The sequence below is a fragment of the Punica granatum genome, chromosome 2, assembly GCF_007655135.1.
Source record: "Punica granatum isolate Tunisia-2019 chromosome 2, ASM765513v2, whole genome shotgun sequence".
NCBI classification, from domain to species: Eukaryota; Viridiplantae; Streptophyta; class Magnoliopsida; order Myrtales; family Lythraceae; genus Punica; species Punica granatum.
Genome location: NC_045128.1, coordinates 3,979,181 through 3,996,937, shown reverse-complemented (window position 1 = coordinate 3,996,937; position 17,757 = coordinate 3,979,181). Strand labels below are relative to the sequence as shown.

At 37.0% G+C, this 17,757-nt stretch overlaps 2 protein-coding genes across 2 annotated transcripts; one reads left to right on the top strand and one right to left on the bottom strand.

The window, feature by feature from the left end:
* The first annotated feature begins 694 nt into the window (after positions 1–694).
* Positions 695–3,206, top strand: LOC116195326 (F-box protein SKIP23). Its single transcript, XM_031524438.1, has 2 exons — positions 695–2,157; positions 2,864–3,206. The coding sequence occupies exons 1-2, from the start codon at positions 964–966 to the stop codon at positions 2,894–2,896; spliced, it is 1,227 nt and encodes a 408-aa protein (XP_031380298.1). The 5' UTR covers positions 695–963; the 3' UTR covers positions 2,897–3,206.
* Positions 3,207–4,646: 1,440 nt separating this feature from the next.
* LOC116195325 (rop guanine nucleotide exchange factor 1) lies at positions 4,647–8,825 on the bottom strand. Its single transcript, XM_031524437.1, has 5 exons — positions 8,174–8,825; positions 7,640–7,756; positions 6,966–7,498; positions 6,371–6,724; positions 4,647–5,376 (listed from the first exon to the last, which is right to left on the bottom strand). The coding sequence occupies exons 1-5, from the start codon at positions 8,454–8,456 to the stop codon at positions 4,951–4,953; spliced, it is 1,713 nt and encodes a 570-aa protein (XP_031380297.1). The 5' UTR covers positions 8,457–8,825; the 3' UTR covers positions 4,647–4,950.
* Positions 8,826–17,757: the final 8,932 nt, after the last annotated feature.

Genomic DNA, 17,757 nt, shown 5'->3' with positions numbered 1-17,757 from the left:
ATTTTACTCAACTTTAAAATCAAATACATCTAAATTACTGATTTAATAAAATTTTGAAAGCATGTATAATATAGCGTGTAATACGGTATAAACTTATCATAATGTTTTTAGATTGAAAATTATCATGCAAAACTCTACTTATTTAAATAATTCCATTATATCTGTGTGTAACGCGGGTACGTTCGTCTAGTATATATTAGAGAGAGAATATATATTACATTTTGGAACATTTTCATCAAGTCTTTAATTTTCATTTGATTATTATATTAGCGCGCCTTATTCTTAGTAAATTTGTTATAATTTTATAATTTCCATTTTTCTATCATTTTTTGGTACCATGCAAATAATCGCGACTTTTGCAGAGTAAATATTTATCAATTTCTTTTTAAAAATTGTCATGCATATAATCCGAATATGGCATGCGATTACAAATCGAGGTGCGCCATATAGTTCTCGTAATATCACACTTCCACGACATATTTTGGTAAGAAACACCCAACAATGTGTGGCAACAAGGTCAAGAAAATACATTTTTTTTTCAATTTATGGAAAAAAAAGGACCAAACAAGAGAAACGTTCCCTCCTTAATTACCACTACAAAAATGTTTTAATTAAGAAAATTTATGCTACGAGATCTTTACCATTAATGGGATGATCCGACTCTATTAATTAATAGGATGCACTAATTCTTTCGAATACCAGAATTTAGGGAAAAAAAAAAAAGCTTTTAACGGACTCGGAAGGATCCAATCCCCTCCACTTTCATGATCACCGGTCGCCGCGTGTCCGTACAACCGCCACTCCGGCCGGAGAGAGGCCAGCTCGCCACCGTGACCTCCAGTGAAGTGCCGCCGCGGAGCTGCAGCTGAAGTTAATAACGCTGCGGTCGTGGTTCGGACCGATCCATTGCTTCCCTCGCTTACTCTATCAGCTCTGGCCTCCCGGGGAAATCCAAACAGGAAAATGGCTGAGTGGTCCATGATGCCGCATGAGCTCCTCGACGAGATCTCCGATCACCTTGATGCCCGGTCCGACGTCGTCCGCTTCCGATCGGTGTGCTCCACGTGGCGGTCCGCGGTTCCCCCCGGCCGGAGGCTGCTGCCTCCGCGGTTCCCGATCCTCCCCAACGAGGGCATCGCCGACTTCACCCTGGGGTTCTGCCTCTCGAAGAGAAGCGTATACCTTCTCAGCGTGCCCCACTATCCCCCCGGCCAGGTGGACCCTCACCGGCGCGGCTCCAGCTGGCTGATCAAGGTCAAGGAGGACGTCCCTAACCGGATGGCCCTCCTCAACCCGCTCTCTAGGGTTGAGTCCGGGCCTTTCCCCAATAATTTCCCGAGGGTCCTCGACACCTCGAAGATTAGGGTTTCGGAATTGGCCAGTGAGTTCGTGATGCAGTACATGACCTACCCGCATCTGGCTCGGGACCCGGTCAGTAACGGACTCAATATATACATGGAAAAGGTTGTCTTTATGGGATTGAATTGCACGGAATTTGTCGTGCTGACAATCCATGTTTCCGGGAAATTGGCTGTGTACAAATCTGGGGACAAGAGGTGGAGTATTATCGGTGACATGCCCTCTCCCTATGATGATGTGATACTGTTTAAGGATAAATTTTTTGCTGTTGATGGCACCGGGAGGACTGTGAATGTCGGGTTGGATTTGAAATTGACTGAGGTTGCAGGTCCGACTTTTGGAGGTGACAAGAAGTTCTTAGTCGAATCGCTCGGGGAGTTGCTGCTGGCCGATATGTATTTAACTGTCTATGCTGATTATGAGGGCCCGGTGGATGTGGAGCCGGATGAGTTCAACTCAATTGTTACTGAGAGGACTGTCAAGTTTAAGGTTTATAAGTTAGATCTTAAGGAGAAGAAGTGGGTCGAGGTTCGTGAATTAGGGGATAGAGTGTTGTTCCTGGGAGAGGACTGCACGTTTTCTGCGTCATCCTCTGACCTGAAGGCTTGCAAGGGCAATTGTATATTCTTCACTGGTGAATTCTACTACTCGAATGGGGATGATGATGGTATCTTCCAGGGTCATGATATTGGCGTGTTTGACATGGGGACTGGTCGTATTGGGCCTCTAGACGATTATATCGGTTACTCTGAGCTGTTCTGGCCACCTCCAGAATGGATCACCTCAAGGACAGCAGAGGTGAGAATTTTGTTCCCTGAATAGTTCCGTGATTTTGGCTACATGATTGTTGAATCTTTGTCTTGGAATAAATCGAATAAAAAGGATTGATGCAGAGGCTCATAATAGATCTATAGAATCCTTAGAATCCTTCTTTTTTTTCCACAAAAATTTGCCGAATGTTACACTCCCATGCAACGAACATTCTCATTCGAACTGGACCTTATCTAGAAGAAAATAGTCCTTGTGCATCTGTATCCTCTGTTAAATCTCTGCTATTAATCCCTACCTAATAACTTTTGATGAACTCATTATGACGAAAAGCTGAGGTTGAATGATCAATAATGCACTAAGCTAACAATCTAAAGAGCTGTATCCCTAGTATAATTCTCCTAAGGGTATGGTGCTCTTCTTTGTGTTAATGCACATCTTTCATTGGCCCGATCTACTGCATTATTTGCCCCAAAAGAAAATATAAATGAAATTCCTACCTCAGCAAAAGTCACTTTAAGGATCATTGCTTTGAAACATAAAACCTCTTCTCTTACTTCCCATCATTCACTTGTTGAGGAGTAAGGGCAACCTTTAAATTTAGAATCACGTGCATTGCTTAAGTTGAATGTTTTAGTCTGTTAACGGGTATCTGCTCTTTCATCATGATATATCCCTATATATTTGTGTTCGTGTATGTTGAAACCTTCGTCATGGAAATCTTTCACTGCTGCAGGTGGAAGGCCAATTGGAGTTACTGGCTCTGTAAGACGAGAAATTCTTGCAGAACTGGCATTGTATGGGACAATGTGCGGGATAACCTTACATGCTGAGAATAATGTTTGCTTGTCTGGGGAAGGCTCATCTTTGGAGTAGGTTCTAATATATTTTTCAACTGAAATGATTGTAAAGGTGCTTTGCTTATAGCGAAATCCTACAGGTCCTGTAAATATTTAGGTTTCTTATTCCATAGGGTCTATTGCTGAACCTTCCATCTCTCGTGTAAAGGTCTTGTTTATTGCTTTCTCCAGACATGCTCAATTCGTTTCCAAATCTATGAAGAAGCATTTTCATAAGCATCCCAGTGGGGAACCCGACCCTGTGCTGTTTCTGTGAGAGGTTCCATTAACTATTTTAGTCATAATAATTTCCGGGGAGCAGGGGATTCATATTGCAACTGTGAGTACTGTAGTCTCTGCTTGAGAAATTCGGTCCGGTGCGAAAGTGGTTTTGCCATGAGGAAGTTGTAGCAAGCTGCAGGATCCATTTTCTTAAGGCGTATTGTATGAGCATGTCCCTATCTTGCCGTGGTCCTTGTTCGCATTTCATTTGTAATTGTGAATGATGCCCAATGGGACTGCGTCGAACTGCTGTTGGTCAAGGCAGTGGCGGCCACTGCCAAGCATTGCTAAGGCTCGGTCTAAATACAAGACCACTTCAAACCAAGTCACTTTTCTCTAAAGCCAATTATATCGAGCAAGTCGGAGAGATAGAAAGCCGAGCTTAGGTTTCCCCAATCGCCCACCGCCAGTCCCATTTAGATTTCAGTGGATCCTTTACTTGAGCTATAGGGCTGTGGATCCTATAGAAAGTGGATAGAATAGAACGTACAAAGCCGTTGGCCGTGGAAGGTAAAGCCAAGCCTTATCTGATCCCGTACATGTGGAGATGTTTGAGTGATTAGCCCATATATACGCCCTTTCTTCCAGTGGTTCTGCTTCGATTCCATTCCAAAGCTTCGCTACATTCACTTGCGGTCGGTCACCAGTATATTGAGCGTGCGTTCTCGTGGACTAAACTAATTCTTGTTGAAACGTGACATACATCATCTATCTTCCAAAAGTCTCAGACGCTAAGCCACGCATCAACAGTGCCGAGGGTTCCACTGGAGCTCCCACCCGTGCTAGGGCAGCGAGTAGTAATTTTCAGGCAGGAAACACTCCCTCGTGTTGCACGTCAACAGCACGTATAACTATGTCACACTAAATGCTCCCTCCAATGTACAAGTTCAGCTTGACAACTACTGAGTAACATTGAACGGGACCAGACATTGATGAGAGTGTCATAATTGGGGGTGGCAGAAGCCGAAAGTCAGTATCCACAAGTTGCACATGATTTGGCAATGATACAGCTATTGATTGTAAGCCATTGCACTCGCAATGTGCAACAGCAAAAGGCTACATTTCTGTTCATTCTCTGGTGGCTTAGACTCTGTCCAGGGACGTTATGTGGTCCAACACATTCCGATCTCTGGAAGAATCCAAGTTAAGCCTTTACTTCCATCGTCTACTTCCACCTTTTTTCCAGTAGTTTGGGGAATGGCTATAGTGAGGGCCAAGAAGTTTCACGCCTAACAAGGGCGGGTCGATCCGGGTGTGAGAAGCTTCCTCTTGAAAGTCCGGTCTCCATCAGTTCCGCAAAGAGCACCATAGGAGAGATGGGGAATTCCTTGCAAGGATAACTGATGCAAATGCAGTTTCCTCGAACAAACACGGGAGTATATTAAGACTGACAAAGCCTGGCAGCTAATGGAACAAGTTATCACTATCATTTGCACTTCTCCATAAGGAACAGAACAGGAAAATATTACATTTCCTTACTTGACCCATCTCCACGTGAAAAACCATGTCAGAAAAGAAAAGTAACGATCGAGCATTATCTCTACGTGCTAACTGCTAAATACTATACATAGATCAGATATCCACCTAACCGGATCATTCTCATTGTACGGCAAAGATCACCAATCCCAGATCCTCTACCCTCTACACACGTAAGCCACTAGTTACGTTATTCTACTTGTATCTCATTCTCAAGTCCCTTCACTCAATCCCGTTCAGGAGCGTCACCAGCCGAGACCCTTCTGGAGCTCAAGTTTCCAGCATAAGACCATACCTTCTCAAAATCAGCTGCTGCAGACGCTGTTGCTGCCTTCTTATCGGGTGCCTCGAAGCTGTTCTTACTGTTGCCAGAGGGGCCTCTACCCGGGCTACCACCGATTGGACTCAAGGATGGAGTTGCAAACGGAGAACCATAAGGGGTGTGCTTGATGGAGAATGGGCTCGGAGACATTCTCTTTTGGATGGGAACTCCGCCTAGGCCTCCTCTGCCAAAAATGGAAGTGGAGTCTACTGCAGCGCATCGTTTTGTTGCATCGTCCACGTATATGACATCATCGATCCTCGCAATTATGTTGAAGGCTAGGCTTTCTGTTACTCTCGAGTAGCTCTCAAGAATGGATTGGCCCACATCCTGCAAAAAAAGACTACTAAGATATCTATTTCTCTCATGGGTCCCAGCCTATATCCTAAAAGTTATCACTGGATCTTCACCGACCTCTAAACAGGGCCTCTGTGATGATCATTGACATCTCTATATGAGGCTAATCTATATCTATATCTATATATTAGGCTAAAATAGAGAAACAAGAGAGCTCCCTTAAAGCCTCCCCATGTCATTCATTCATAGGATGAAAGAAATATATTATTTTAATTTCTTTGAAAAAAGAAATCTTCTATATATTTTTAAAAAATTAAGATTAGGTTGCGGTTTTAATAATTTAATATTTCAAAATGGTAATAAGTTTCTACTTTAAGACCTATTTTTTAAAATTTTTTAAATTTGCTAATAAGTTACTTTTTTAATTAATGACACTTTTTTAAATGTCAATAGGGAGAATTTCATATTGAACAATAAATTTAGTTACGTTTAATTTTTCAGAGATTCAACCACGTCAAAAAAATACTCAGTAGTCCACAGAAAAAAAATATTAAGGAATCTAATCTAATAACTTTTCTTTGTTAGTATATATAAATGTATCTAAATTAGGATTTTATTGCCAATTTCTAAATTAAGATATTTGAAACAGTAATTCAAAGAACATTTTATAAATAAAGGGATATTTCAAATTATATCAATTCCTCTATAAATTTGTTAACTACCGTTGAGTTAATTGTTGAGTATCATATTAATTTATATTTACATGTCATTGGCAAACTTTTTTTGGTCAATTGAGGACTTGAAATTGCAAATAATAAAAGCAAATTATCTTCCGCCACGAAGCGTGGGGAGTTTTACTAGTAATGATGATATTTAACTACCAACAGCTACAACATATCACTGCACATCTAAATTGCTTACGCGTTTACATATACTTTTATATTTTACCAAATAGCAATTGATGGATTTTGAAGAGAGAGCAATGGCTATGGATTGTTATGTCAATGCTGAATAGCTGTAAAAGTACCTTATTATATTGTATCTTATTCATATCCAATGCAGTCTGTGGAAGGCCAGGGAAACGAAGCCTTAAACTCTGTAAGAGGGTCTCAGCTCGTTGGGCAAGAAACCGATTCCTTTCTGTGTCAGTAACAAGGCCCTTAACTTTGCCACCCCATGAAGAGCGCTTCCCTTTCGTATGACCCACATGTTTTCTCTGGTCTTTCAGCTTCCAGACATGGACTGCTGCCTCGACCCTGTTGGCTATCCCAAGGGTGTGATGCTCAGATGAGAGGTCGAGGCAATCAAGGAGACATTCCGGGGAAAACTGCTCGGCAGTAATGTAGCGATAGATGATATCGCCAAGACACTCTTTTCCATTCTGCCAAGGAAAAATAACATTCTCCTTACACAATTCCACTAATGTTTAAACTCTTTTAAGTTGAATCACGCTGGAAATGTATGGATAAGTCCTTGGTTTCTTTTGAGGTTTAGGCATATACAGGTTACTACCTAAAAGCAACTTCATGACGTTTTGTAAAAATAATCAAACTCTGCAATATGGCAGATTTATTGACCAAGAGGAAAGATCTGTCACACCAATTTCACATGGAAATGCATACCTTGGGCAATGACTCCACATATGCAGTTGGAATCTCCATTTCAGCTAGAACACTTCCATTAATTGCCATGGCTGCCTTCAGTATCTGATTTGCACAATCTCTACACTGCTGCAACCGCTTCCTGGCATCATCTGACAATCCATTTGGGGGCACTTTCGGGCATGGAAGCCACCACTTATCTTCTTGCCTGATTGATGGCCTCCCAGCAGAAATACCCAACGAATTTTTCTCACAATCATCACCATCGCCCACCACACGGTCAACATACCAAAACTCAGTCTCGGAAAATCCATCAAGCATGCTTATCAACATTGCATCAAGCTTCTTAAGAGCAGGGAGGTTGATGTATAGGTCGGAGCGAGGACGAGTCGCCATAACTTCATAAGTACCCCCACCAGGGAATTGCTGTATCGACGGCACAAGCTCAACGATTGAATCGCTAACACATAGGAGCCATTCCATTTCCCGGCGCCACATCGCCTTCTTCTGTGACGCTAGAGGCTCTAACCTCCACAACTCTCCAAACACAGTTGCTGCCAATCATGGAACAGAGGAGATTTAAAGCATTAAGCAACCAAAGCCGCCCCAAATAAGACCAGCATCGAATTTGTGCAAAAGATTCTTCACCGAGAAAACATCCTTATGGTCCTAGAAATTCGAGCAAGGGAACTAACCGGAGAGATTGGTGATGGCATTTGATATAGCAAGGGCGGTACAAACTCCTTTACCACCTCCAGACATGTCTTCTCCCAGAAGCAGCTTAGCAAATCTTTCCTTCATCATCTCAACCTCTGCAAGGAATAAGCAGAATAATGAGTCCGCAGCACATTAAACATCCGAATGGCCCAAAATTTATAATGTTGTTACATATAATGGAAACAAAATGCTCAAAATGGAACAATGGGGATTTCTTTGCGCTGGATCGGAACTTGGAAAACAAGAGTATGAACAACACAACAGTTAAATCCTCAACCCTGTCGAACATATATGGCCAAATCTGTCCTGTCCGCGGAATTTTCCTCACTGTTCTAGCCGACAAAACACATTTTTGGAGCAGTTAAGGTCCACATTTTTCACCGACAAGCAAAGGCAGAACAATTGGGTCATACTCCAATAGCAAAATGCAGAGCTTCAATGGAGAAGTGAGGACCAACAACGCACATTGTCGTTCCTATACATGTAATTATACTGCAAGAGTATAAAAGTACCGGACAACTCGCCGTCCTTCTTCTTCTCCTTGTGGTCGTCCCAGAACACGACGTCCCGGCCGCCGATCACCGGCGCCATGACGGGAGCCCTGAAGTTGAAGCTCCACGCGGCCGGGAGCGGAGGGCGGTGGGGGGAGGAGGCGATGGAGCTGGACGCGCCGCCATCGACGTCGAAGGGGAGGAGGGAGAAGCTGCTGGAGCTCTCGGACTCGCTGACGTCAGCGCTGAGGCTGTAGCTCCCGCACCGGTCGCAGTCGTCGTCGTCGGAGGAAACGCTACCCATGCCGGCCGCAGATCTGGTGGTGGTTGCGGTGGAGAGGAGGAGGAAGAAACCGAAGAAGCAGTGATCAGGAATGAGTGTGGAAGATGGAAAGCAAAAGGGCAGATAAAGATTTCACACTTCCTCACACACTCTCTCTCTACTTTCTCTCTCTACTTTCTCTCTCTCTGTCCTCTCACTGTACTGACGATTAACTCACTCGCTCTACTTACTCCCGAGGGACTGAGTACCGGTGATGACGACGATGGAGACGGAGAAGATGACGGAGCGCCGTGGGAAAGAAACGGAAAAGGTGACGGCGGGCAGTGAGGAGGGGGGCCGTCTTTTCCGTCAACCTCAGAGAGAGGAAGAGGGACGACTTTCTCTCCGACCGACAAGGCCTTTTTCTTCGGGTCCCGCCGTGATTATATTCTGCCCTTTCCGCTTACTTACTCCATCGCCTGCGCGTTTGCTTCTCGGGAAATTCTATGGTGCGATCAAGTTCTCGTGCAGTTGGATTGCCCGTCCAACCAGGAAGACGGAAAAAGCGGGCGACCCAATGGCTAGAGGCGGCAGTAGTACAGTTTCTTGATGACACTGTAGAAGTTTTATTGTTATTCGGAGTCGAGATATGCTATTCAAACATCTAATCTAACATCTAATATCTTGTAATCAGATCAATTCGACGCTTGAATATGATTAAATCGGTTTATAATTTAAGAACACTCAGATCTCACCTCATCATAATAAAATTTAACAGCTCATATTTTGATTGCGCGCGGTTCATTCAATTAAAAGTTTTGAGGTTTTTTTTAAATCTTAATTCAACTACAACATTGACAATTGGTTCATTTCCACTATATTGAAACAGTTAAGAGGCTGTACATTTAAATTTATATTTCCATTGAAACGAAATTCTCAATATCTAATAAATTATTTCCAATTGTAGCTTCATCTCATCGATCTTTTTACCAATTAAACACAAAAATTTATTTCATTCTCGTTTTGGTAAGCTTATTTCATGGCAGCTATTTGATCATTCGTATCCTACGCTTCATGGCCATATAGGTTAGGAAAATTTTTTCTTAAGAAAATATATATAAATTGAATAATGATGCAACAAATTTTTGATATGTCCTCCCACAGATAAAATTATTCATTTTTCTTAAGACAAGTTGTAAGGAAAATGGAATCCTTAATTGATCTCCTTTCCAAGATTTAAATAGAAGCACATGTCATAAAGAGATTATTATCGCAAATTAGGAACATATAAAATCTTAAATAAAAATAGGAAATTTCTAATTTTCCATATTGATTTGGTTGGGTGAATGGAAATATAAGAAAAGGAAGCACATTAAATAGCCAATGGGCTCCCATTTTTCAGATGGACCACTCCTTATCACATGACGATTAGTAATTTAATCACGTCATTTTCAGTACACATTCTCGTATCATTATTGATTGATTCCTTTTCATATCAAAATTGATGGATACCTACAAAGAAACATTTTGATGGCCCTCGCTTGTTAATGTTCTTGTTCTCCCCTGTCGAATATTCATATTCATTAAAGAGAATATTTATTCAACTAATTTTTTCGCCCATGCGTTGCACATGTTATTTTTGTTTATATTTTTCCATGATTTTATTTTATCTTGAATTTTATTTTATTTTCTCCATGAAGTAAATATTATGTACACAAATATATAAATATTAAACAAGAAGAATTTTGTATGGGTGACTTTTATTTTTATCTTGAATTTTATTTTATCATGGATTTTACTTTTATTTTCTCCATAGAATAAATATTAAATATAGAAACTTATGTGATCAAAGAAAGTGAATTTTGTCAGTTGATAGGACAAAATAAAATATTAACAAGAAATTTATGAATTCAATAAATTACTAAAATCGCCAAATCAAAGTAAAATACAAACTGTTACAATTATAAAAAATAGTAAAACTAATTCAATTTTATGAAACTACATAGTCCACAAAAGATATTAAGGACAATTTCTTCATTGCGACATAAAATATTACGAATCGAAGAAAGATAATTAGAAGTTGTAAAAAAAGTGAAGAAATGAAAAGATAACCGAACAAACTCATAAGATTTTGAAATTCAATCGCACAATGTTGTATAAAAGCAAGCATCCAAAATACTTCTGGCATAAATCTTAGGACAATTCAAGACAAATATTATGTGAAAAGGATTGCGTAAGAATAACTATATATTCCCATGAGTTTTATACGGTTAATTCTAGAAAATAAGATGTTAAAAAATTTATTTTGTCATTAGATATATGATTTCTGCAGAATATTAATGCAAGCATTGCTTGTGAATTGTAAGAAACAAAATAATATATTTTAATATGATGTTATAAACTATAGAATCCAAGAAAAAGGTATAAATGTCTTTGGAAATATAATTATTGGTTGGTATATAGTATTGCAAATTTTCTATATAATATCTCACATCATCCAACTTTTGCTACTTAATTCATGTTTATTACAATACTTACTACATGAGATCAGGGTGCTAAATATACATATTTAAGATATTTACGTAGCTATATCTTGAAGAGATTTACTTAGCTAGAAGCCAAATGAGTAATTATAAAATAGAAAAAAAGATAAAATAAATAATGATTGATCTTATATTAGAAAATAGGGTAATTTATACTTAAACAAAAATTGACGAAGGTTCAAGGATGAACTAAAAGTAAAAATTCATAATATGAGCTGAAAAAACATAACAACTTAAACCTTTATCTTGAAGATCGAACCGGTTTTTTAGCTTAAAAAAATTAATCGTATGGAAGAGTGAAAACATTAACAACTAATATATTCAGCCCATGCAAATTACTTGATAGAAAGCAACCATGGACTCTGATATGGGAAGACTTCGTTCTTCTTGTTCCATAATTGACTCCACAAAAATATATACTATTGTAGCAGGAAACAGAAAATGGGCGAATATCAGATCATCATGATGTCCCTCTTTGGCAATGGAGCTTTTTCTAAACCTACTCGTATATAACTGTGTGGTGTGCGATCAAGGATGTAATTGATTGTAGCAATTACTTCCCTTAAAATATCACCAATTCTAATCATAATAAAATCCAACTAATACCAAATTATTATTGTGTGTTTGGTTTTAGAGTTAAGTAGAGTTGAGTTTTTATTTTAATTGGATTATAATGATTGTGTTGTTGAATTGTGAGAAAAAGTATGAAAAAGAAATGAATAGTTGAGAAAAAGTAATAATTGTATTGTTGAATTGTGAAAAAGTAATGAATAATTAAGAGAATTTAATATTAAAAATTGAATTAAATGGTTAAAAAAATGAAGAAAAATAAAAAAATAATAATTGTGTTGTTGATTTTTGTTTTGTAATGAGTAGAGTTAAAGTTAGAGTTCAAATTTTTAAAATGTGATTGTAAAATCAAACAGAGCATTAATTTGTAAAAACAGTTACTATAATTATTCTTGAATGAGTGTAAATACTCTAAATGTTAATTGTTTTAGTATTTACTAAACAGTTAAAATATTGCTATCAAACATTATATATATTTTCATATTCTTTACTTCATGATACTTTTGGCAAAAGAATGTAATTCAAGAGGAGTTCTTCTATTTAATCTATAATTATAACTTATCGGTACGTCAATTATCTATGCTTTTACATTGGATGTTGAGTCTTGTTGAGGATACTTAGATCCCAAGTTGGAAATATACAATGATAATCCTAGGTTTAAAGAAAGTTGAGTCTCGCATCCTATCAGTTTGAACTTTTATGATGCAAATGGGCCCAACCCTTTGTAGGCCCTTGGATGTTTAATATAGTATAAGAGTCACGATTTTACGCATTCGTGCGCGTTCGCACCACACCAAGCCTAATATATTGGAGTGCAGCCAATAAGGACACATGCCAATAAGGGCGCTTCGATTAAGGGCACACGTGTTTGCAATTGCACTCATGATACACATTAGCGTGTGAACTTCACTTCTCGTCCAATCTCATCCCGGCTATGAATCCAAGCTGCGTATAAGGACGAGTGTCAAGGATCCTTAAATTCCACATTGAAAATATACAAAGATAATTCTAATTTTAGAAGAGGGTTGAACATCGCATCTTATCGACTTGAGCTTTTATAATACAAATAGCTCCATCCCCTTGTAAGCCTTTGTTTGTTTAATAGAAATTCAGGTAAAAAAGAAGCACATAAACTAATATATATATATAAGTTTTTGGCAAAGATATTGCAATTCAAGATAAATTCTCCCTTTTCTAATCTATAATTATAACTTATCTGCATGTGAAGTTTTTTTAGGTCAAATGAATACATCAATGAGCTTTACTTTTACATCTGACGCCGAGGCTGACATTGAGACAAAAAAGAAGTCCATTAACTAAAATATATTTTGAAAGTCCAAAAATAATGTATTAGAGATTTTTCAGATAGAAATTTCGTTTTCTTTTTTTCTTGAAAAAATTCATTATGACAATAAAGAAAATTAACCCAAGCTTGTTTCTCTATCTTTCTTTTCTCGAAATTAATTCAATATAAATTAGACGCAAATTATTATTATTTCATAAAAGTCATTTTCTTTTGTAAAATCTATATATAATATACATATTAATCAAATATATAGTAATTAAATTGGAATTGATTAACAATAAAAAATTAATCAAACGTATTTAGATATAGATTTACTTTTTTAATCCTATTATATTATAACATTTACCTTTATATCACATTTATTACTCGGGTTACAACTTTATATATAGATAGATAGATGGTTCAATCAAGCATGGATCTTAAATTACATTTGCTCGCAATAATTAATGTGGTGAGCACGTAAAATACAATCTATAATAACGGGAGGTCGTTACTTGAGCGATTAATATCAACTAGACAACGGGTTGGTGCATTGGATTGAACAATTCTCCAATTTATTAAAAACACAAATGTAAAATATAACCAGTTAATATTGTGAATAGCGATATACTTGTAAATAGCACGTATATGTGCTTACTTACAATATGATGTGGTTACTGTCTCGATCGGAAAAGTTCCTTAACCTTTTTTCTAGAGCACTTCACCCCCAATCCAGTGTTTACAATCAATATATCCATCAACTATGAAAGAGAGACGATAGTAAATTAACAGAATCCAAAAGGAAAAAAGCAATATAACTCGATAACAAATTGATCAGTGCATACACCTCTATAAATGCGGGATTCTCGACAAGGAAACCTAAAATGTCACCCACCCACACGGTTGTACAAAAAAAATCAAGGATCACATTCTAGGAGGACGTGTGCATCCGGAGAGTATAGCACAAAAACACGTTTAACTTCGGAATTCCGATTAAATTTTGTGATTACTAATAGATAGGGCACAACATTGATTTGCCTAGGGGTGACAATTTGTATCGTGTGGTGTTTATACGTGTCGTGTTTAAACGGGTTCGTGACATCGAAGTCAGTACCCATACACGACACGATTATTAAACGGGTCAGGTTTCACATACACAAACACGACACGTTTATATCCGTATTAACCCGTAACGTTTAAACCTCTTTATCGAAACGTGTCATAATAGGTACACGTATTCAGACACGACACGATTATATTCGGTTATCTGGACACGTTAACACGACTTGTTTATTCAACCCGGTTAACCATTCAAAATTAGGTTAGTTGAATGGTATTTTAGTAAATTCAGTTAGATAAACGAATTAACGGGTTATACGATTAAATAACACGATTAAATACGTCTAAATAAACATATTTAATCGTGTATAATCGGATTACACGGGTTCAACTCGGCAAGGTACGTTTATTAACTGTGTCTAAACGGGTTGGATCCGTTTAAACCGAATACCAAAAATGTCTAACCCGAACCCATTTAACTCCGTATCGTATTCGTGTCGTGTCAAATATTATCCGCCCTAGATTTGCCCACGTGGAGAGTAATTACCGTCTTTCCCCATTGTGCTGTTGTGTAGTGAATCTAATGAGAGGGAGGGAGGGAAGGGGAGGACCACCCTAATCTAAGGTTCGCTGCACGTGACAGCAGGGGGGACCAATAGGGAGAAGGGGGGGGCATAGCCGTATAGGTCGGCCGGTGGCGTTTGTCCGTACGGTGTGAGATGGCGAAAGAACGACCCCGGCGTGACGGACCGTCCGCATCAACAGGAAGGAAAGATGGATGGAATAGGACGATGCTGTTTGTGTGGGGTCCCATTTTCCCATTATTACAGAGAGACAGGAGATTATTATTCCCTGTGCTACCACAACATCATTAGCCTCCCCTTTTCCCCATCATCATTTCTTTTTCCCCCTTTAAGCTCCTTCTCCCCATCATCAATGCTTCCCAAATCTCCCACTTCTTCTTCTTTAATTTTTTTATTATTTTTTTTAATAACGGGGGTGTTCGACAGTTTAGATGAATAAATTGGAAGCCCGAATGACATATCAGTCGGACCACAAATCGTGAAGGTGGCTAACGAGAGAGTATTCTCCTATATAATTTTTGGAATGACACGAACTTAGACTTTTTCAAGGAAGTCACATCTTTTAGTCATAAACTAACTCAGCTTTGTTTGGAAGTGCAACAATGATTGCATAAGTGCCTTTTCTGCTATTTTTAAGTATGAACAATGTTTGACAAACTACTTCAAAATCACGGTTTAGTTGATTTCGACGATTAGAAACGTGATTTTCTTTAGTATATTGATAGATGCATATAAAAACTGTTTTTACTTATTTTTTTTTTATTTTAAATATTAATTTTAATTTTAGCAGTTTTAAATTGTTGACTTCCGAACACTTTTATTTATTCTAAATCGGTACTTATTTTTCAGTAATAATTTCTAAGCACTTTTATTTCAGCAGCAATACTTTCAAACCAAGCCTTTATTAGGCTGCCGGTCTCCCACTTTACTTCTCTAGCAACTAAAAGGTGGTCCAATCATTGTAAAAGTGGATTGATATAGTTCAACTTAGATTAGTCATGATTAATTAGACTTTCAAATACTATAATGTATAAAAAAAAGAAATTATGGTAAAAATAGTTTAATTTTTTTAGTAAATTACATATCTTTAAGTAAGTTATATATATTTGGAGAAATTATTAGGGTAAATTACTTAGTGGGCGTGAGGTTTCAGAGTATAGTTTGAAGACAAAATAATTGGGAAAAATTATTTGTAATAACGATTAAAAAAAGTATGTGAGAGAATATAAAATTAGAGAAAATGACAAAAAGTAATGAATAGTTGATAGAATTTAGTATTAAAAATCAATTGTAATGATGGTTAAGAAAAAATATACGAGAGAATTTATTATTAAACTGAAACAAAATATAAAAAATAATAATAATTATATTGTTGAATTAAAAGAAGAATAAAGTGGAATGGAGTCGAGTTGAATTATATTCTGAAACTGAACAAAACATTAAATTCTTACTTAGATTTCAAAAAAAAATCTTATTTATATTGTTAATAAATTACATGAATTTTGATGGAATTTACTTAAACTAGACAACGGGCCCGCGTATAGTTCTTGGGGCAAACAATTTTCTTCTTTTAATATTTATTAAAACTGCACATGTAAAAATTATAATCCTTAATATCATGAATAGCGAAACATTTGTAAGTATTACATATATATATATATGCTTGCTTACAATATGATGTGGTAACTCCCAACATGGAGAAGTTTCTTAACCTTTTTCTGGTGCACTTCACTTCCCAGTTCATTGTTTACGATCCATACATCTGCTCCATTGTGAAAGGAAAATAATAGTAAATCGACAAAATTCAAAAGGAAAAAGCAGTATAAGTCTACAATAAATTACTCTTTACTCTTAAATTTCTCTCCTCAACAACCGTCTCGCGTGGAAGAATTAAGCGTACCTCCAGGAGCTATTTTTATTTTAAAATCCATTATAGTATGGTTTTTACATATTTCAGATATTTCGATTTCAAAAAGTGAGATGACACCACAACACTATAACATTTGTGAATTTATTATTAACAGTCACACTAAGTGTCACGTAAGGAGAACCATCCTACATTCTACGTGGCTTGCTAAGAAAGTGGTCCCAACTTTTAATATTCTACATCGATTTTTAGAAATAATTGCGTGCACCATATCTTCACTTTTGAAGATTTCACCATTAGAATTTTCCAAAAATAAATAATTTTTTTGGCATAAAAGAAATCTTATTTTATATGCAAACCTTTAATTTGCAGATAACTTTGTCCTACTTCAGGTATGAATATCTATTCGATAAGTAGTAATGTACATAGCGTGAATCGTTTGTGGAACTTGTAGTTTATAAGAGAGGAATTGCGATCAAATTTACTGGGTCAAGTGTCTACAGTTCCTTTTTTCTTTTTTTGGTGTACAAAAGTGACTATAGTTCTACTGTAGAAATAGAGAATAACTACGAACAATTTATATTTATTCTTATACTCTATCCACTGCAAGATCATGTGATCGAGAGTATCAGCGGAGGTTCACTAAATCATGCTAAATTCAGCCTAATCAAGACTGAACACGATCTCGCGGTTGGAAATTCTCGTACTATTATTTTGTCTCGAGTTTGTATTTTTTATTATTATTAACCCTTTAAATTTAGAAGTAAGGCAAAAAGAATTATATGTGATTAAAATTCACGGGATTTATGTTAGGCTTAGAGGGTCAAATCACTGTTTATATCTCCATGAGATCATTTTACATACGCATCTTCCTAACGAAGACTAGCCTTATCCGATCGTTAAAGTTTATTAGGCAGTGTTTGTTTTTTAAAAATTTTTCAACTCAACTCCATTTATCTCTAATTCAACATCACAATCATTATTTTTAAAATTTTTTTAATTTTTTTAACCATTTAATTTAATTTTTAATATTAAATTCTCTCAACTATTCATTATTTTTTCACAATTCAATAATACAATCATTACTTAATCATTACTTTCTTTCAATTATTTATTATATTTTCACATATTTTCTCATAATTCAACAATACAATCATTACAAATTAATTAAAATCATAACTCAACTCAACTCAATTCTAAATCTAAACGCACTCTTAATCGAGACTAAATCATGTTTGAACTTAACGTGATTTTGTCAACGAGCAGTCAATGTTTAATCCGTAATCTATCAATCTATCTGACAACAAGTGGAGCCCGCATTCATCAATGCATATGATTTGATTGGCGTGACTGGCTTTATTTGATTTTAAAACTAAATTTGTTTGGTTTAGTATCTCAACTAAATTCAACTCTACTTACCTTCAATTCAACAACA